The 21,692-nt window shown below is 38.3% G+C and overlaps 1 protein-coding gene across 3 annotated transcripts in view; it reads right to left on the bottom strand.

Annotated features, from left to right (window-relative positions):
- The window catches only part of AKT3 (AKT serine/threonine kinase 3), a 161,951-nt gene that overhangs the window by 40,960 nt on the left and 99,299 nt on the right, over window positions 1-21,692 (bottom strand). For all 3 annotated transcript variants that reach the window (XM_037393014.1, XM_037393013.1, XM_037393015.1), the window contains 5 exons: window positions 21,415-21,559; window positions 13,585-13,716; window positions 9,551-9,616; window positions 7,844-7,912; window positions 162-284 (listed from right to left, as the gene is read on the bottom strand). In XM_037393014.1, the coding sequence (XP_037248911.1) occupies window positions 162-284; window positions 7,844-7,912; window positions 9,551-9,616; window positions 13,585-13,716; window positions 21,415-21,559 (535 nt within the window). The remainder of the gene's footprint in view (window positions 1-161; window positions 285-7,843; window positions 7,913-9,550; window positions 9,617-13,584; window positions 13,717-21,414; window positions 21,560-21,692) is intronic.

Raw genomic sequence — 21,692 nt, 5'->3', positions numbered from 1 at the left:
GTATCAAACAACTTCCTTCAGCACACACAGAACTTTAAACTGAACACAGGGTTTTTTTCCCCATTAACTCTGAATAGTGCAACTTTATAATTACTTTGTGTTTGTCCCTATAGTCCCTGCAAAAACAAAAATTTGATTACTTTTTTTTTTTCTTTTTTTACCTTGAGATCACGGTAGACAATCTTCCCAGAATGCAGATAGTCCAGGGCAGAGACAATTTCTGCACCATAGAAGCGTGTGCGGTCCTCTGAGAACACCCGCTCTCTCGACAAATGGAAAAACAGCTGCAGGGTAAACAGCAGGGACAGGATTGTAATAATTACTGATTTAGTGGGGGAAATTAACACAAACATAAAACACCTCTCATCACCATATTGTGATGATAGATAGTGTACTCTCAGTGGACACTCAGCACTCTTAGCAGCTGGCTTATCTTTTCTGGGTTTCCAAAGGGAGAAAGCGAGCTGTTAAATCAGCGTTTTAATCAATATACCAATCTTGTTTAAGGCATTCTGCTTGCTACTCATTTAACCTTCAGTTACCAGAGGAAAAAAAAATATGCAGCAGAATCATTATGTACTTCTCCCTCCACTACCTCCTTAGACTTTAAGTCACTGAGAAATATCACTAAAATACCCAGATTCTCGTTCCACCTTAAAGTTTTTCAGTAATTTATTAACTTTCTTTTGAAGCGAAAAAAGCCTAATTCTTCAGTAGACTTCGACTGAAATGGTGAACTGGCATTTTACAAAAACAGCACATTCATACTGCTAGCAATATCATGGTCACTAGAAAAAACAAACCAACCAGTGCTTAGGGCTTATAAAAACAAATCTACGTATTTAGTGTATTTCTTTGCTACAATATAAACATTTCTTTGGGGGTTTTATCACTTCTTCAATACTTTAGAAGTAACAGCCCTTTGCAGGCACTTCTTCAACTGAAGTCTTCAGTGAAAAATACTGGTCATTACGTACTGCCAGTAACTTCAGCTGCACTGAAAAAGCCTGAAGCAAAATTCTATAAGGTTGTCAGCATCTTACTGGATAAAACATCACCCCCAGAACCTGGAACAGTACCTAAAAAAGCAGAATTTGGCTGTTTGATTCAAATGCTCTCTAAAATGGCTAGCTTTATTTACTGTGTTAAGAAAGCTTGGGAAAGTCCTACAGCAAAGATTAGCATGTTTTCTGTATTCTGCTCCAGACCTGCAGGCCACCTGCCTTACTCCTTCAAGCTACGATGTTTTTTTTTTTTACCACCAGGGCTAACCATCAACAAAACAGAAAATACAGAAAATGTGACCACTGATAAATTAAACATAGGCAAGGAAATTCATAAAAATGATGTGCATTTTTTAATTTTGACTGCTAAAAATATCAAGTAGATGAGAATTCCAGAATGGCAGGGTAGTTAAAAAAAGAACCAAAACCCAAAACCAACCAGCCAAAAAAACAGTAACATGCTTAATCTGTCGTTATCACATCCTACTTTACACCTGTAGGAAATCTACACTGCTCACATGGCACAAATCAGTGTAAGAATTACTGCAGCTACTTTAGCACGTAAACTTTTCAACAAAGTCAATCCTATAAGCTTCTTTCCTGACAGTTGTACTTCAAAAGAAGAGTATTACTTTCTTCTGAATCTAAACAAACTTCCCACTAAACTGAGCCTCTTGGCAGCATATACTTGTACAAGCAGAGACTTCACAGAAAACAGAAACTGCAGTACGATTTAGAGTATTTCAGTGTTGTTCATTATATCTGCATTCCCCTTTCAGTTTCTTTTTGAATTCTCAAGACACCCTGCACAAAAATGGAATGCCTGCATGAGAAGGAGGATCACTATTCTGTAGGTATTTCAGCTGCTCCTGCTGCTCTTTTCCCCATTGAAGCACCGATCCTGGCGGTGACATCAGCCCTCCCTGTAGTAACCGGCTTTCTGTACTGAGGACTGCTTAATTGCCCACGCAAACAGAAAACCACAAGACTAAGCAACTAAGTCTGCCTTCATGAAGTGCCTCACATGTCATAAGACTGGGAAAAGAATAAATCAATTTCTCAATTTGTGGGGCCTTTTCCACACATTTTTTGAAAGATTTAAATAGGAAACAAATGCTGCTAAGTAGATTTTAATCCAAATAAAGCAAACTACAAAACTTACGTATTTATGTGTTTATGTCTGTACTGTAGTCTCTTTCGTAAATAATGAGCTAATATCATTCATTTTTAAGAGTTTTATTTGTTTGGATGGAGTCAAAGTAATTCAAAATAAAGGTCAACTTTTAGATCACTTTATAATGTGTACAAATAGAAAACACAGCTGAGAAATTTATAATATAATCTCCAATTAGCCCTACATTCCTATCTATATGAGAGGACTATTGCAATTTTCTCTATGAAAGAGATGGATCCAGTAGCTGAGCAGCAAAGTCTTAGAAAATTCTAACAGCTCAGGATACTAGCCAGCAACAGATTTATTAGTTCCCACAAAAAAGTGTCCCGATTTGAATCTGTGAGTTGATAACCTGACATATTAACACAACACAAGTTTATTTCCTTTAGTGTTTTCTTTCCAACAAAATATTCTCAGTATTAATTCAAAATACTAACTTCAAAGTAAAATGACCAGCTAGAAATAACTAGCAACAGTTCTGTGTTTGCCAGAGACTGAGTTCCCAAGTCAGTGTATTTTAATGTCAGACGTTTAACTACAGTCATTCTTCATAAGCATTCTTCGTATTATTATAGCACTTCACAGACTTGTCATCAAACAATACGTGCTAGTTTTTAATGAAGAATGTACATTCAGATATAAAAATGTATGTTAAATGCAAATTCCTACACTCAAATACATGCTAAAAATTCTAAAGTTATTTTTAAAATGATAACAGAAACATCTAATTCAGTGAGATTACAGCATTATTTTCAACAAATTACGTATTTGGTTCACTATTATGAAATAATTGTGCCACCAGGCTCTGTTTACGATTGTCAGAACATGAAGATCAGATTTATTAAGTCAGAGAAGGAAAAGAAGGAATCTGATGGAAGGTTCTGAAAAACACTTCCAACATGTGCACTATTTATTGATTTACAGTTATTAAGTATGTGCTATAAAGTCATTGGAATTGCAATCAAAATAGCTTTGGCACAAGGAAAGCCATTTTGCATATAACATTTTTGATGGCATACTTGAGGGTGCTATAGTTACAGTGAGGACTGGAGCTATAAATTTCCTGGTACGCCTTTATTTAAAAACTGAACAACAATGTTGCCGTGGGGTTTTATCCTAATAAAAAATGTTAATGGAAAATTTTTAACAAATGAAAACAAAGATCAAAACTAAAAGTATATTCAACTGCACATCCAAGCATGCCACATATATAAAACACACAACCTTATATCAATCAATACATTAAACTTCTACACATGCTATTGACCTATTTAGCACGTTGAAAGTTGTATGACTGCTTCTTGCTGTTGTATATCAGGTTTGTGCAGCTCTGCAATTAAACACATTTTATATTTGACTATTGATCTGACTCTTTTGCAAAGCATTTGCAGTAGCAGCCTTGACGTTTTGAATTATTTGTTTATTGTTTCAGACTTTATACTGTTTCTAGGGACATTCTATACCCAAATAAATATAGTACCCTTATCTCGCACTATCATAATTTTAGGCTAAGGAACATTCTCTCATTTTCGTGGTTTAGGAAAACAAAATGGGACACAGCCAAGATAAAAATGACAAAGCTTACACCAATATTCAGTCATTTTTCATTAGGTAGGTTGTATATTCTATCTTCTTTTCTAGACAGTAACAGCACTTGTTCAATTAGAACAAACCATTTAGTTCTCTCTTGCCTAATGAATTGAAGCAAGAGCTGCGGAAAAAAAGAAAGCCAAGCAGAACAGAGATTGAGAATTCTGGAGTGGAGAAACCATCTGAACAAACTGTAGAGTCTCATTTTATTATACAGATAATTACCAATTAAGTTTGTTACAAAGTACAGAATTTGGAATTATCCTGAAAGTGCAAAGCAAGGAAGTTAATCAACTTATTAGTCAGCTGAATCAGTGCACTTTGCAGAGTAATGTATGTAATAGATTTCATTCCTAAAGCTTTTCAACCAGCAAAATACTGGAAAATAAAAAATGAGAAGCACACAGTACAGTCCAAAAGTATTCTCCAAAAATAAAGAGCCATTCTTAGAACATCGGGGTTTATACCACAGTTTACACCATTCTGTGCGACCCAGAAGTTGGGGGAATACTGTAACATACTACTAACATACTGCAATCAAATAGTACTCAAAATTACAGGCGTCACAAAAGGAAGAGTAGGCAAATCCATACTAGCAGGAAAACCATCAATACTGACTGACTTTTTTTTCCAAATGTCGATATGACAAGGACAGCAAAAAATGTACAAAAAAATGAAGGGGTATTCTTTTCTTTCAAGTAGGCCTGTGTTCATCTGCAAGTACTGATAGTTTTACTTATTTAAAAATATTTACATTAATATTCTGTATTTTGAACCAAAAAAACCATGCAGTATTGCACGATAAACTGTATTTTTTTTACGACACATGCATAAAATCTGCCATTTCAAAGTCCCGATACTGGAATTTGGTCATCTCAACTAAGCCAGATGAGTGTTGGTTTTTTTCTAAAATCAAATTTCAATGCCTTAAAGCCACTTTAATGTAATTCCTTCAGTATAACAAAGGAGTTGAGATATAATCACAATGGTGGAAGTATCCTTCTAGCTCTATACTGCAACACAGTTTATGATCAATAGACATGGCTAAGCACTTAATCCAGACAGTCCAACAGCAACACTAAAAAATGAAAAAGTTAAGCTTTCAGCCCACAACAAAGTTTTCAAGATTGGGCCCTTAAGCAGCAGAAAATTAACAGTAGAAGTTCTAAGTATAAGGAAAACATAGTCAATATTTCCATCTGAAAAAATTCTTGAAAAAAATCCTCTAATGTTTTTATATATATATATATTTTTAAACCCTCTAATGCTTTAATATATTTAGCTACAGAATAGGTTTTGGTTTTTTTTTTAAAGGAAGTCAAAAGAGAATTCCATACAGTAATACTTTGTACACTGTAAAGAAACACATACAGTGTAAATATAACTGATGCAGTTACATTTTCATTATACTGTGTTCCCTTATTAACTGAGCTAAATAATGAGAAGTTACATAGGCAAGGTAAGGCAACGATAAATTGGTACCATTCTGGTGGGATATTAAATTCAACATGGATCTGGATTTTTCATCAGTATTAAAGATTCATGTTTAGAAGCATTTTAACATGATTTCTTCTCCTCCCAAATGAAATTCAGTAATTCAGTGACCCCTTCCTTGACTGTTTTCCTTCCCAACCACAGGAACAGGAACTCAAGACCCCCAGTACTGACTACACTTTTTACTACTGTAGTTGGGCAACAGCCTAAATTGTGGCATTTTCTTGCTTTCACCTAGATGAGAGTCAAGAATACAGACACAAATTTCAAGAACTCCTTCCTTTGAAGGACTGTTCGGGTAATGTGCTCCTGAAAGGTGTAGTCCATGAAAATTCCCAAGCAACTGACCCAGACACAACTGTTTAATTGAAAGGAAATCTTTAATGTAACAGAATTTTAAACAGAAACACACTTAAGGTAGTACAGCTCTGGAAAGAATCAAAAGCAACATAGTACTGCTAGAGGCAATTTCCCACTGGAAGGATATAATTAAAAGATGAGTTTTCAACACCTTCAACAGTAAGAAACCATTGTAGGGAAATGAACTTCCTTGGAACACAGAGAAAACAGTAGAGGGAAGCAGCAAAAGAAAAGTCTGTGTACCATATAGGACATACACTTACAAACGGCAAAAATGTTGGCTAAACTTTGTGCAGCTTATTTTCAGTTGTTTCGAGTTAATAACAAGGGTAGTTTTACAAAGATTAAGTCCTTTGTATTGCTTAGCAGACAGTGACTAAAGTCTGGAATTCACAGGAAAATTTCCTAAGATTAAAGGTTTTCCTATTTAAAAGGCCAGTTTGTCCAACTTCTAGATCTCTAGTCAGAGAGAAGCACGTAAGCATATCAAAAGAGTTTCTTCAAAGAAAACTGCCAACTCTGAAAGGCCATTATTTCCCACTGTGGCAAAAATTTATGGTTAGCGTCACAGAATTAGGGAACCATCAGCAAACAACATGAACAACACTGACAAACAAGAGCACCGTACCTGTTATAAAGCAACCCACTCTCGGCACAGTACATTGCAATTATTCAAATCCCGATAAGCAAAAGCAGACTGCCACCCAGAAACCCATGACACGAGATGTTTGCAGCAGTTGGCACAAGAGTGCACCACCCAATGCAGAGGAATGCAAGATACAAGCCCGATCAAAACACGGTGTCAGAGTATCCTCAATCACAAGAAAGGAGTCAAAAACATTCTCTGTGCACTCTGCTCTGTATTCAAATAGGACAGAAAGGTACCTTTCAAAAAGATGAGTATCTAAACAACAGGCTGATGCTAAAAACATACTTTCAAAGTGCATCCCCTGAGATTACAGAAATGCAGTAAGGTCTTGCACAGAGAAAACTAAGAATTATTAGCTACTTTCTAAGACATCACTTTAAAAATCATTGAAGATAGCCTTGACTTAATATTGGTGATATTTCAATGTCAAATAAGCCAGCTGAGTGACCAAGAGATGCTGTTATCCCATCACTGCTGAGGGAGATCTTTGTGTCTAGCTCACCTAGCCATGAAGGGACGTCCAGAACTGGGTTTAGCCATACTGAGTTAAACAAGCCATCCTCCCATATGAGAACCCTACAGCTGCATGTTTAGCCAGGGCTGGTAGACAGCCATGGATGAGATAGGATGTAAATGGCCCTCAGACAGGACCCAGAAACTGCCAGAACAACAAATGCAAGACAGGCGCTCTGGGGGCGCTCAAGCATTAGGCTTACAGCTGAAGACAGTTTTATTGTAGGAGAACACAGCAGAAGGACAATGCAAAACATGGTACCATGCTGCAGCAATTCCTGAATGAAGAAACAGTTTCTGATAAAAAAAGCTAGTGGAACACATAGTCTCTTAACGTTTTTATGCAGCATATAGTAGACAAAATAAGGAAAAACCCCTAGTTCATGTTGTAACAAGATACAAACGGCAAACAGCACCTAAAAGGCAGATAAAAGCCCTCTTCTTAGATTGCAGTTCTCTTTAATTCCATTTGATGGATATAGTTTTTGATATTCCGTTCTTTAGTAAACAGCTGGAGGACAGCAATGGCTTAAGGCTAACACCCCCTTAAGAAGTTTAGCACTTAAACTGAAATTTCCAGAGTACACAGCAAGGGAAGGGCACAGCAGCAGTGAAAAATATGAACACTGCACTCTTTTCTCATAGGTATTTGCAATGGCTACAACAATGAAGAGAGCACATACCTCACATCAGGACAAAAATAAGACTGCTCATCATTATTTTTCCATGTTTAAACTAGATTATGACTGTTTCATGCTAGAACATGCTATAACATGCTTGAGGATGAAACAACATGCTATTCGTAATTATTTCTCTACCATGAAATTATCTTTCATGATACAATAGTCTAATTTTTTCATTATAGGAACTACTTTTGACAGCATAGTTATAAAACATGTCTACATTTTTTTTAAATAAAAGTTTTAAAAACTTTTTTTTTTTTAAAAAAAAAAGAAGGTCAAAGATACTACACAAAGCAAAAAATCCAAGAAAAACTTAAAAGTGTAACCCAGAGACAGAATTACCATTACAAGTGCAGAACATCTTTTTTAAACTTACCTCTCCTCCGTTAACATACTCCATGACAAAACACAAACGATCCTTTGTCTGGAAGGAATATTTCAAGGACTTGCAAAGAAAACAGCAAAACCAAACCAATTATCATCTTGTATTAACACGATTTCTTGCACTTCAACTGTAACAAAATTTAATTTTATCCTCTTATGCAGACAATTCTGACTTGGTGAGAACTTTCAGAGTAATTAAAAGTGTAACTTCCTATCTGGAGCATGAAATAATTTAACACAAAAACCTGCATGTCTTCCCTCATCTCTGCCACACGGCCATTGATACAAAAAAATCATGCCTGTTGTAATATAATACTAAGTAGCTACTAAAATACACAATGTTACACTGCATTTCTGACTGCCTTACATGGTACCAGCTATTCTCACTCACCATATTTTTATGATGTCCACTTCAACAATGCCCATGGACAGACTACCATATTCTTATTAATTTCTCCCAAAAGAAATCTGAAAAGTGATCTTAACCTGCAGCCTGCTTTCATTTCCAAAGCAAAGAATCTCTGGGTTTACATACTATGCAATGTTAAAAACACTTGAGTGCCAAATTAATACATCTATTTACATACAATTTTGAAATTTTAACAAATGTTATTATCATAATTAAAATTCTTGACCTATCAATGTTGATTTGATTTTGCTGGGAAAAATACCACCAAAGAAAATCTACAGATGTGGGCTTGACCTAAAAGAAACAAAATGCAGTAGAACTACAGTTAACAAATTCATAATGAGATTCAAGTGACTTAAATACTGCATGCCTCCTTACAGGATTTGTTTCATAATACCAGAAAGACATGAAGATACAACTGCAGCAACGGTGTTGCATGATTTGATGGTAATTATGCCTATTCCTGCTTACCTTTGCACTCTAATTTAAGAAACTTCAGGGGATCTCATTTCTGTCTACTGAATTTCCAAGAATGTTTTGACCAAGCAATGTGAATGCAATCCTCTGCTTTCTAAATGGTTTATGATTTTTGAAATAGGAAAGCTTTGATGTTATACTTTGATATTTTAACGCAAAAAAGAAAAAAATCTCCCCTAATCTTGAGATACAGCATTATCTCTTGAAATCAACAAAAGGATTTTCTAATACAATCTCAAAGGAGAGGAATCAGAATTACTTCTACAGAAAGAAGTCAGTTGTAAAATTAAAACTATTAATCATAATTTGACATTAATGTCAACATTTTCATCCTCTTTTCAATATTTCCCTGCTATTAAATATTAACTATATAAAGACAAAGACATTGAGGTAGTAGGGTCCAAGTTTTGTTGCTTCGTGGGCTACTTATGTTGAATAAATTGGTATTTTTACCATTTTATTGAATTCTTAATTAAGTTTTCTTGGTAAAAATTTCTTACTTGACACTATGTGAAATCAATAACCTTTACTGAAAAAGCATTCATATATAAAAATCACAACAATTGCACAACAGTTACATTCTACAATTAAATTTATTTTCAATGCAGGTAAATTATTAGAAGCTTTCTTTCTGAACCCTTCAATACATATTCTGGTAAAGGATATCGTATAAGCACCAGATAGCTACTACTTATTTACAAATCTCCATGAGAAGGACTTTGGGATTTGCGTATAAATTATGTTCATAATGGAATACAAATGATACTGAAAATTATTTGCTCATGTACTTAAAAACTAATTCCTAATACTTACTGTTAAAAAAGGGTGTCTGGTGTTTTTCAATACTCTGCTTTCTGTAAGAGTATGAGCCACTTCATCCTGAGAAACAAGAGTGGAAGAAGTAGGTCTGAATTAAGATATAAAATTGTTATTTAATTAATTACAAGGGAAAGGTCAACACTTTCGAAAAAAGAAAGCTACAGCACAGTTTTGGAAAATGGAACAAACCTGAAACAAACAAGAAAACTCACGTTTTCTGAGAAAATGTTTTAAGGTTTGGCAAAAGATAATTTAACATATTTTATTTGATTTTCTTTTTCTTATTTTCTTGCTGTAAAATGAAGCCTTTAACTTTACAGACAATGCAGGGAAGGAAGAAATGCTAATAACGGATTTGATAGTTTAAAAATACAGTCATCACAGCTCTGCAGCTCTGGTACGAATCACCTGAACAACCTACCTACAGAGCGACGGGATCCGTTTGCAGGAAACATACACAGGTAGTCACCGACTCTAAAGCCTAGTCTCATCTAGCCTAACGTTAAGCGAAATTGTTTTGAAACATTTGCTTGGTTTGGCGTTTGTGCTTCCCTCCCTCCCGCACTGGGCGGCCCTCAGGAGCCAGGCGGGACCCCGGCCACCTCCATGGCGGTGGGAGATGTCCACATAATACCTGGCCCATTTCCAGACAGATTTTGAGAAAGGGACAACTCAGAGAGAGACTGTGACGCTCTCCCATCTGCGAGCCAGGACGGGCAAGGTTAAAGAAAATGCTGCGCCAAAGGGAGAGAAAGAAACTAACGCGGCCCTCGTGGGTGGTTGTCCCCTGGTCTGGCCACAGCCTGGGCCCTCTGGCCAGCCCCGCCATGCCAGAGGTGAGCAGCAGCCCAGAGGGGACAGCGAGGCCCCAGGGGCAGGGCTACGGCCCCTCACACCGCCATCTTGTGCTAGGGCGAGGGGGACAAAATGGCGGGAAGAGGGCGCTCACCCAGCGCCACAACAGTGAGCGGCCCCTGAGGGCTAGGGAGAAAAGCAGGGCACTTGGGAGGTTCATATTATGAATACACAGTCATTTTATGGAATTCTGCATGTAATACATGCAGCGAATCCCCCCTCCCCAGGCTGCCAGGGGCCGGACCTAAAAGCCAGAGAGCCGCTGAGCTGCTTTAGCTGTTTTCTGTAGCGCTAAGCTACCGCTGAGTGTTATATTACACAAAATTGAAGACTAACTTGGTGTGACTCAAACTTCAACCATAAACATGCAGAAGTAAATGTATTTAGTCAGAGTATACTTTATTATTGCTACAAATAATACCAATATATTACTGTACTACACATGCTTATCAGACTCTGAAGATAAGGTATTATTAAACTAGAAAGTAAACACAGATGTCAGGAGTTTTAAATTACACTTCGAAAACTGTCAAAATAGGAAGTTCAACAACAACAACAGAGGTAGTGGTAATAAATTACGATGCCGTTTAGCTGAACAGCAGCGCAACACTGAGTACATACATTACAACCATGTACTGGGGGAAAAATAAACACACTTCAAGGAGAAAAGCAAGCCTAAAGTTTTATTTATTTACTTACTTTTAAACCTCAGTGTTTCAACAGATATGGGGTATAAAAAGCTGGCAATGGCCAGCTTTTCCGTCATTGCCTCAGAAGTTTTTAATAATGGCAGCAATTTCCTGGTAAGTGTAATATTAATCTGTCACAAACATTTAGGATTGCCAGGTTTAGGCTGAAACGGGCAGATGTAATACAAGTTTCTAGATACAGCTGTCAATGCACCAGTTTTCTGCTTCATATTATGCCGTTAAAGGTATGACCTTCTGCAGTGTATATTATATCACATTACTATTCTACCTAGTGACTGTATCCTTAGCACTGATCTCCAGAGCTAAATGTTATTGATAAATCCCCATGACATACTCAGTCAAGGACTGGGCTAGACAGCTAAGCTCAGGCTCAAGCCTGCTTTAGTTTTTAGTTTGAGGAGGAGTGGAAAAACTGGTATGTGGTGACCATAGGGGAAAAAACGTGACCACACTACTTGCGAAGATCTAAGCATAGTCTTTGTGTCGTTGTTTCATCAGTTTCTTATCAATATACAACCACACTATGGAAGACTTAGAGAAACTTCCTTCAAAACAAAATAGCAGTTCTGAGGAAGTAAAATTTGAAAGACTGAGGTGCTCCCATTTTCATCACAGGATGAAAGGCATCTTTCCTCACACCTTTACCTTCTTGTTAGTCTACAAACAGGCAGAAAAACAGACCCTGGTTTGCTTCAGGGAGTGCCAGGTTCTGCCCAATCTATCACCTAGCTAGCTTTCCATTTTCATATTTCAAATCAATAAACAGTTGCATCCCTGATAGCTTCAAAGTTTCTCAAGCTTTACACATACTTCTATGAACAAGAATTTTCACTCAACAGAGACACAAAGTTATCAGAGAATCAGTTTTAACCCATCTAAAAATCCAGTGCTATTGTAGCAGCCAGCAAAGTAAAAAGAAATCCTAGAATTCAAAAATGTGTTTTGTACTTATTGATACAAAGAAGCAAGCTGAAATGCTCCGAAGGCTGGAAGGGTATGAAGGAACAGCAGCAGAGCAGGAGTTCATAGCAGTCAGACGTAAGAGTCCCCTGAGGACCCCCTGGGTGCCAGGTATCAGCAGAGCACTGGGGAAGGATGTCAGGCTGGAGACTGGGCCACAGCATGCAGCAATCAGATAGACTCTGAGACCCACAGGGCGACCCACAGAGACTGCTGCCATTTATAGCTTTACAAAGAGGACCACTGAGATCCTCCTTTCCACGCAGAATCAGGAGAACACAGCAGTGATACCGCCTCTTCCTCATTATCGTTAGATGCAGTAAGAAGAAAAAGTACACTCTAGCTGCTGTTAGTACAAATCATGCACACACCAAGTACCCTGCCAATGCACACGAGACAGCTGCCAAGGGCACACAGAACTCGCTGGTCAGTCTCTTCCCTGCTGAAGACATAAATTTAAGTCTCTCCCCCTACACCAGGGCTGGTTTAAATGAAACTCAAGGAAATATAATTGTCTTTGAGGTTTCTACTCCTCTTAGCAAATTTTATTGAAATTGATCAACACATTCAAAAGTCATTAGAAAGTGAGTGACAGGCAGACAGATGAGCATAGACTGCAAAACTCTGTAAACCCTGTTTCCGTAAGCCGAAAGGAAAATTAGAAAAATCTGAAGAATATTTTAGAATAAAATATATGTAAAATACAGCAGTTCCCATCCACATTGTTTTAATGAATGAATACTGTTATTGTCAGCCTCAAGCACTCAAAAATCTCAGTCAGATTCACATCCTTCAAAACCCTTCATACTTAATAATTGGGATTATTTTTAATTGTGTCTCATGGTGACAAAAGCATGTAGGTTCTTTGCTCTCAACTTGTTCTGTGCAGGTGAGATTCAAAACTTCATAATTGCTAGAAACAAAGCTGAGAGTAGATTATCTTCAAGTTTGAACTTAGTAAAATTATGACCAAGCACAAGAGCTAGTAATACTAAACTAATCAAGCTTAAGTGACTGGACAATACCAGATTAAATGATGCCATCAGACATCAGCTTCAGACTTTCCTTGTTCCTCAAGAACTGAAAAAAATAAATTGTTAATCCCATGCACAGCAGTCTTTTCTAACATAGCAGGAACAGAGCACAGGTATATTAAATTAATTGCATTTATCTGAATAAACCTGCAGAAAAATTTCTGTAGTGTGTAATATATACCACAATACACTTTTTCTTGTTTTAAACTTGGATTGCACTATTTTCCTGCTCAGTGAACTCTCTCAATGCTTTAGCACACTCTCGATTATAAAACACTGGAAAAAGGTATGTAAAATAGGTACACATGCTTTTTTGTATTCTTATTTTCTGAAGATATACACATATTTCAATCAAACTCAGTTACCATCAAAAATTAAATACCTTAAGTATTCCATTTTTGGTTGATTTGGTTGATTATTCCATTGAAGAAAAAAAAATACCTGATATTAAAAATATAACCTTCCTTACCTTTGCAATAATGACTTCTTTTTTCAAAATCTTCATAGCATAGTATTTCCCACTAGCCTTCTCTCGGACCAGGATAACTTTGCCAAACGTGCCTTTGCCCAGCAGTTTTAAATAGTCAAAATCATTCATTGTCTATAAAGGAGCAAAGAACAAGGATTAGCAAGACTTACGCTATCCAGTTCCAGTATGCACACAAGTGTGTCTGCATACAATCAAATGCTGTTACCAATATAATATAATCAGAACAGTTTACAAAAATAGGTACACTTCTATGAATAAGTTCATAATCAGAGAATCATTTAGGTTGGAAAAGACCTTTGAGATCATCAAAGCCAACTGTTAACCTTGCACTGCCAAGACCACCACTAAACCATGTCCTTAAGCAATGTCGTTTAGACACCTCCAGGGACAGTGACTCAACCAGTTTCTTGCGCAGCCTTTTCCAATGCTTGACCACCCCTTCCGTGAAGAAATTTTTCCTAATATCCAATCTATATCCCCCCCGGCACAACTTGAGGCCATTTCCTCTTGTCCTGTTGCTTGTTACTTGGGAGAAGAGACCGACCCCCCCTGCCTACGGCCCCTGTCAGGCAGTTATAGAGAGTGATAAATAAGGTCCTCCCTCAGCCTCCCTTTCTCCAGGCTAAGCAACTCCAGTTCCTTCAGCCACTCCTCATAAGACTTGTGCTCCAGCCCCTTCCCCAGCTCCACTGCCCGTCTCTGGACATGCTCCAGCCCCTCTACATCCCTCTTGTAGTGAGGCGCCCAAAGCTGAACACAGGATTCAGGGTGCAGTCTCACCAGTGCCAAGTACAGGGGGACAATCACTCACTGCCCTGGTCCTGCTGGCCACACTGTTTCTGATACAAGCCAGGATGCTGTTTGGCCTTCTTGGCCACATGGGCACACTGCTGGTTCATGTTCAGCCGGCACTCCACCAACACCCCCAGGTCCTTTTCTGCCAGGCAGCTTTCCAAGCCTGTAGCGTTGTGTGGGGGTGTTGTGATCCAAGAGCAGGACCTGGCACTACTCCCTGTTGAACCTAATACAACTGGCCTTGGCCCACTGAGTCAGCCTGTCCAGATCCTTCTGCAGAGTCTTTCTACTCTTGAGAGGATCAACGCTCCCGCCCAACTTGGTATCATCTGCAAACTTAGCAAGGGCAAGCTCAATCCCCTCATAGATATTAAACAGGATTGGCCCCAATACTGAGTCCTGGGGAACACCGCTTGTGACTAGCTGCCAACTGGATTTAACTCTATTTATTACCGCTCTTTGGGCTCAGCTGTCCAGCCAGCTTTTTACCCAGCATAGAGTACACTCATCCAAGCCATGAGCAACCAGTTTCTTCAGAATGCTGTGGGAGATGGTGTCAAAGGCTTTCCTAAAGTCCAGGTAGACAAGATCCACAGCCTGTCCCTCACCCACTAAAGTGGGTCACCTTTTCATAGAAGATCAAGTTCATCAAGCAGGACCTGCCTTTCATAAAACCATGCTGTCTGGGCCTCATCATCTGGTTGTCCTGTACATGCCACCTGATGGCATTCAAGATGATCCACTCCATAACCTTCCCCAGCATCGAGGTCAGGCTGACAGGCCTGTAGTTCTCCAGATCTTCCTTCCAGCTGGTCTTGTTGATGGCCGTCACATTTGCTAACTTCCAGTCGATGGGGACCTCCCTGGTTAGCCAGGACTGCCCATAAACAATGGAAAGTGCTCAGTGAGCACTTCCATCAGCTTCCTCGGTACCCCTGGGTGGATCCCATCTGGACCCAGTGACTTGTGTGTGTCTAAGTGGTGCAGCAGGTTACTGACCATTTCCCCTTGAATTATGGGGGCTTCATTCTTCTCCCAGTTACTGTCTTCCAGCTCAGCGGGCTGGGTACCCAGAGAACAACTGGTCTTACTGTTAAAGATTGAGTCAAAGGCGGCAGTAACTATATCCTTAAACCACTAGGATATATTGTTCGATAGTAGCACACAGATACACACTTACTTCTACAAAACAGACTCAGAACAAAGTCTTAGCCTATACCAGCATTTCATGAATGCTCTGCATCGACAGAACTTCATCAACTCCTGTATTACCAGGGACACAAGCAGGTGGCATATAGTAGGTTTTGCGTAACACCAACCACTGCACTGATGGTTTCTTTGCCTGATCCAAACTGTAGTATTATACCAGTATAATCCTACAACAGTCTTAGCATTAGAGGTGGACTTTTAAAAATCTGAGTACAGATTACAATTACATTGTTTTTACATTAATCAATCTGGCTCTGAAAAGGAAGAGGTGACAAGTTTTCCACTTTCCTGTGACTCCATTATAGCGATCATTCAAGCATCTAGTATCACCTTCGTTTTGCAGGCTAAAAGTAGTACATCCAAGAGCTGGTTCCACCAACAAACAATCTGAGTCTAGCAGGTTTATCAGCTCAATTGGAGCATCACAGACGGAAAGAATACGACCAGATCATCTCAGATCCCAAAGCAGTTTAGCCACTTTCATAAGCACAAAGCCTGAGTGAATAATCATCTTAGTTCTGCAAGTTCATTTCACAGCCAGTTCAGAAGCATCGACCCTATGGTATATGCATTAGATGCAAAGATGGGGATGTAGAAAAAAGCAGCACAATACTGAGAAAGCAGTGGCTTGCAGAGGGTCACCTTGGATGGACTGTAGGGTTTCTTTGGCCAGCTTGGGGCCAGTCATTGGCTTCCACTGAGTGTTTCCACAGCACATCTTTCAGCACACTGTTACTGGCTTGGCTGCAGCACCACATAACCACACACAGACCGTTAAGGCACCCAGGACCCTTGAGGAAAGCAGTCAAAAGCTCTGAAATTCAGACACCACCACACTCACCTATTCTTACTCTAGCACTGTCATGCAGTATCAGTAACCTTCCTTCCTCTGCGAATACTACACCTCAAAACATTTATCAAGAGTAATCACACTCCAAGTCTCAGTTTTGCGAAGTTAAATATACTTAATCCTGTTACGTGTGAGGAAAAGATTGTGCCTTATCTTTCATCTTCCTAGTATCCCTTTCTATCCCTAGCTGCAGCCTCAGGCAGTTTTCTTGAATACTGGTGTTCCAGAGAAACTTGTACGTGTGTCTTCCACAATGGAATTAGTTAATTTCCTCATCCCTACCAGAAACACTTCTAACAGTGCCTATATCTCTCACACACATTACAATTGTAGAGCTATCGGGCATATCCCCAGTGGGCAATTGCAAATAGTGGCAGCAAAATATACCCCCTCTTGTGAGAAAGCATAAATGGCAAAATTTCCTTCTGAAATTATTTATTCCTTTAAGCTCAAGTGCATCTGAAGTTGCTGTCGACAAACTGTGAAAGTAATCTATGCAATTGCTCACTCAAAGTTTGAAATCTGCTCACATAAGGGGTAGAACTGAAACTCCACAAAACACATTAATGCTGTAATTCCTTAGCTTTAAGTGTTCAACCTGCAACTTAAAAGCTGCAAAAGGTCTCCAACAGACTATTTAAGGTAATACCTGGATAGCTGGATATTTCAAATCTTTATTAAAGAGAAGATGCTCTCCATATATCAGTTTTCTAGCTACATCAGCAGGAATCAAATCTTTTTCCCGTTTAACGGTTGATAGGTAGCTTCTAAGCAAACTAACCTTGGTGAATTCCATTCTTTGCTCACATGTAAACATACTTAAAACATTTTGCAGTGATAGATCTTGTTTTGCTGCCATCAGATGCTTCACATCAGAAAGAACAAAACTGCATTCATCCCAGTAAGAAATATGACTACAGAGATTTCAAAGGCTCAGTATACTGTTTACCTAAAGCAAACTCACTTTACACGAGTGTAAAATTTATGACCACAGACAAACCCTTAAATGATCGGCTTCTCCAAAAACCAGTATAATGTGTTACAGCTAGTGATGCACAATGTAATATGTAAAGTTGTGATCCAAGTACTATGTGGTTACTAATACTCAATCAACTGAAGGTAAGACTTCTCAAATACCACAGTCGGTGCTTTGGAAAGTCAGTTATCTACTTTGATAGTTCTATGATAACCATCAAGCAAAACCAACTACCTTTGTACTAAAGCAGTGAAAATTGACAAAACCACATGAAAAATCCAAAATGCATTCCAACACAATTCAGGCAGAAGATGAGTAATTCAGGACAGAATCCTTGGTATCATCAGTCATAAGCTATCACGTTGTCTGACAAAGAACGGCCAACAGCTTTGTTGATAAAGAATACTGAGTTAGTGACTGTAACAACTTATCACTTCTAACAGTCCAAAATTTTAGGGATTATAAGCAGCCTCAAAGGGATAACTTTTTCCCATACTTCTGATCTTCTTTGAGAGGCTGGACGTAGAGAGGGACCATCAGAGTCTGAACAAACCAGCTTAGAAAAGCAGCCCTTCGCCTGCGCACAGGAGGAGGATCTTGGCTCGACTGATCACAGACATTGGTTTGATGCTAAGGGCAACAAGCCAGTCAAATCAAAGGATTCATTCGCCCAAAATTTGCTTACATAATGTTCACCAAAGCAGCCATGAATCTAGCTGCAAGCTTAGTGAAAACAAGTTTAAAAGATATATGTATATTTAGAAGAGGAAGGTAATAGGTTTGCAAGATTTTGAGCCGTGGCTTAACAGCACGTTATGGCGGTAGTCCTAGTTCTAAGAATAAAAGTCTCCTGATGCTCTCATTCTCTAGAAGCTCAGCAGAAGGCTTAAAGATGATACGCAGTGCAGGGTAACTCAAAAAGCCTGCCAAAGAACACAAGACCTTGGGAGATAAAAACACAGATGCCATAGCTAAGGGTGTACTGAAAACTGGTGGAAAAATGGAAATACTTCCTAAACCCAAGGCATGTCGGGAAGAAAGTTTGGAGGCTCCTGTAAGATTGCATTCTTTCTCCTTGATGCTTTTCCCACCTTTTCCATTCTTACCAAACTCAGGACTGAATCTTTTTCCTCACTACACTCCTTTTTGGTTTCCTCTGAAAAATCTATTCTGTACTCACCCTGCAAAACAAATGTGTAAACAAAGGAAAAGCAATAAAGCTACAGGAAACTACACTAACCAAAGAACCATATGATGTTCAGCCTTCTGTAAAGCCTATTTACTCCCCTATGGATGATCTGTTCAAAAGAATACACCCTACTACAGGTGCTGAAAATTCCTACCAAAGAAGTAATTTTTTTTAAATCCCTGATTTGCACAAGTATTATACCACTTGGAGTTTTCATCTGATTTCATCAGAGAAGCTCTAGTTTGAAGGAATAGCACAGCAAGAAATAAAAGCAGCTTGCTAAGAATTTCTAGTGCTCTGAATTTTAGTGATGCTATTACTGTAAAACTTAAGTGGCACATTGACACCATTTAAAAAAGCTGGAAAAGGAAAACAAAAAAAAGTGGGTTTGGTTCTTCCAGCTAATCTGGCCAGGGACATTTCTGTCATGTCTGTTCAAATCAAGTTCCACATCCTAAAGACTGCTTTCTTTGCAAACCTCTTGCTACCTTTTTAGAGAAGAACAGGCCCACTCCTCTCTGTCTTGCTTCTTAATCTGATTATGCTCTTCTACTCATATGTATACCATCTGGTGCATGCACAAGCAAAATTCACTGGGCTTAGATGTAAAATCAGGTGACAAAACAAGTTTGTAGGACACATTGTGCAAAAAAACCCTGAAATGAAAAGAAATCAAATACCAAAAAAAAGCAATAAAAATGCATTAAGTCATTATAACTGAAATGGTTCTGATTACATTAACAACTGCAAAAGCTTAAACAGAAGCTTTTCAGAAACACTTCTACAAAACAGAAACAGTTCTACAAAAATATATTTTTTCTCTGTTTCCATTAACACAGAGGGAGTGACAACTCCCCATCATTATGGTCATTTAGCATTTTTTATTCCAAAAACTTCTGAGAACCTTTTGCTGAAGTCTTCCAACAGTCAGAAATCTGCAGTGGGATTTTGAGGTTGGTTTTTTTTTGGGGGGGGGGGAGGGGCGGGGGGGAAGAATCCTTATGAACATCAGTATGATCTTCACTGACTACAAAATCTCCATTCTTCTCTATTATTAGGTGTTGAATATCACCATTTTTCATTTCACCTTTGCCTTGCAGAGTTTGCTTTTGGCTTGTTGCCAAAGCCATTAAATATTCTGCAGCACTGCATATGCACTGTCCCAGCTTCTTATTTCAGCTTTCCTAAAGTGTAAGCAGCAAAACAGAAACAAAACTGATCTTTCTTCTCCTTCCTGTTCCCACAACCCCTTTCATTGTACAGGAAAACGCACTGCCCTATGAACAAGGAAAGCATACATTCCAGGTAAACTACTTATATTAGCATTAATTTTGACACCTTGGAAATGCCTGTTGTTATGCAGTGGGTTTGTGCTCCACTAAGAGGATACACAGGCTTGGAACCGTGCTCAGGTCTTTAATAGTGCAAATCTAAATCCCTTCTATGTAATCACACTGCCTCTCAGAAGACCGACACATCTCAAATGCTGCCGCTGTCTTGCTGTCACTTATCATATTTTACCCTGGAGCACAATCATTAAACATCTATGCTGCAAGGCTAAAAGTTCAATGTCAACCTGACAATGTACAGTAAAGGTATTGTTACAGATATATATATTATTAGTTTTCACCATCTTCTATGGCAGAAAAAGGTTAGAAAAATGCATACAATGAAACAACATGAAAGAATTACGTTTGCACTGCAAACTCAAGTTCTCAAAAGTTAGGAGATGACAGAACAAAGATTTCCTATGACACCTTTGTTATATTCATATGGGTATAGTTTTCAGCCACTAATTCTTCTGTGATTCTTGCTTCATATAGTGCAATGAACAAAACATGCTCTAGGAGCAAAGGCACACGTTCACTATTTCTTTCCACTGCTCATCATTCAAAGGCACTCAGTTACATTAGCTGTAAGACTATTTTGCTCCATCAGCAGACTTCATTTAGTTTTCTACAGGTTTCACTTCTAGCTAGAAAGAACAAAGCTAGTCCTATAGAAACAGGTTATTATTTCTCATGCAATTTCTATGCATTTCTTGAGTCATGTCAATCCTGTACAGTAAATGAGACATACGCTCAAATGATCCATTCTTCAGGGGGAATCCACACTTACAGAAGCAGAGGGCAACATGGAAACACAAAATAATAAGCAAATTTTTATGTGGCACTGTATCTTTAAAATACGGTCTTAGCTGTGTGTTTATCCTACTGACTCTGGAGATGCAAGTATGTTACAGCTAACAATGTACATATTCCTACTTACACCAAAAGCTGTGAAGGACTGCAGAAAAATAAAACATGGTTTTCTCTTACTTCATTGAAAACCAAAGCGGAGTTATTTTCCCAGATAGCAAAAAACAAGGTCATTAAAAGCCAAATCCTGCTAGCCTTTCTCATGCAAATTATCTAATTTGTACTGGGTATTATTTGCATGAGAAAGGGGGCAAATCTACTTGTCTAAAGAAAATATTTTATTACCATACCTCTAAAAGAGTAAACAAACAAAAAGGAAAGGACAAAAATAATATTCAAACAATAAGCAGAATGTTAACATACGCCTGAACGGTTGAACTTTGTTTTTCAGAAGTGCTGTATCAGATAGCATAACAAACAAACAGAACCAGAGCAGTTCAGCCTTATTGAAACAAAACAAGTACTTTTATGTTTGTAATACACTGAAATTTATGTAGAAACACTATTCCTTGCATATTGTTTTACCCAAATAGATCATTCTACAGAAGTTATTTACAGATTAGTCTTGTCAATTATTTTTTAATGTCATTACCTTTCGTTTATGATGGGTTGTTGAGGCATCCATCTCTTCTTCTCCTATATTGTCTATCTGTGAAGTTGGACTACAGTTCATCCTCTCCTCTTCTTGCCTCTGAAGTCTGTCTGCTACAGCCTGGATTGCTTCTGTCCATTCTTCCCTATCATGAACAAGCCAACATTCCTATCAGAAACTCATAAAATACATCCAAATAAATGGTTTATAATGTCCTTCGCATGCTATATTGCTTCAATGCTCATTTCTCATGTTACATAGCAGAAGACTCATATAAA

Source organism: Falco rusticolus, chromosome 6 (genome assembly GCF_015220075.1).
Source record: "Falco rusticolus isolate bFalRus1 chromosome 6, bFalRus1.pri, whole genome shotgun sequence".
Lineage (NCBI taxonomy): Eukaryota > Metazoa > Chordata > Aves > Falconiformes > Falconidae > Falco > Falco rusticolus.
This window is presented reverse-complemented; position numbering and strand designations above follow the sequence as displayed.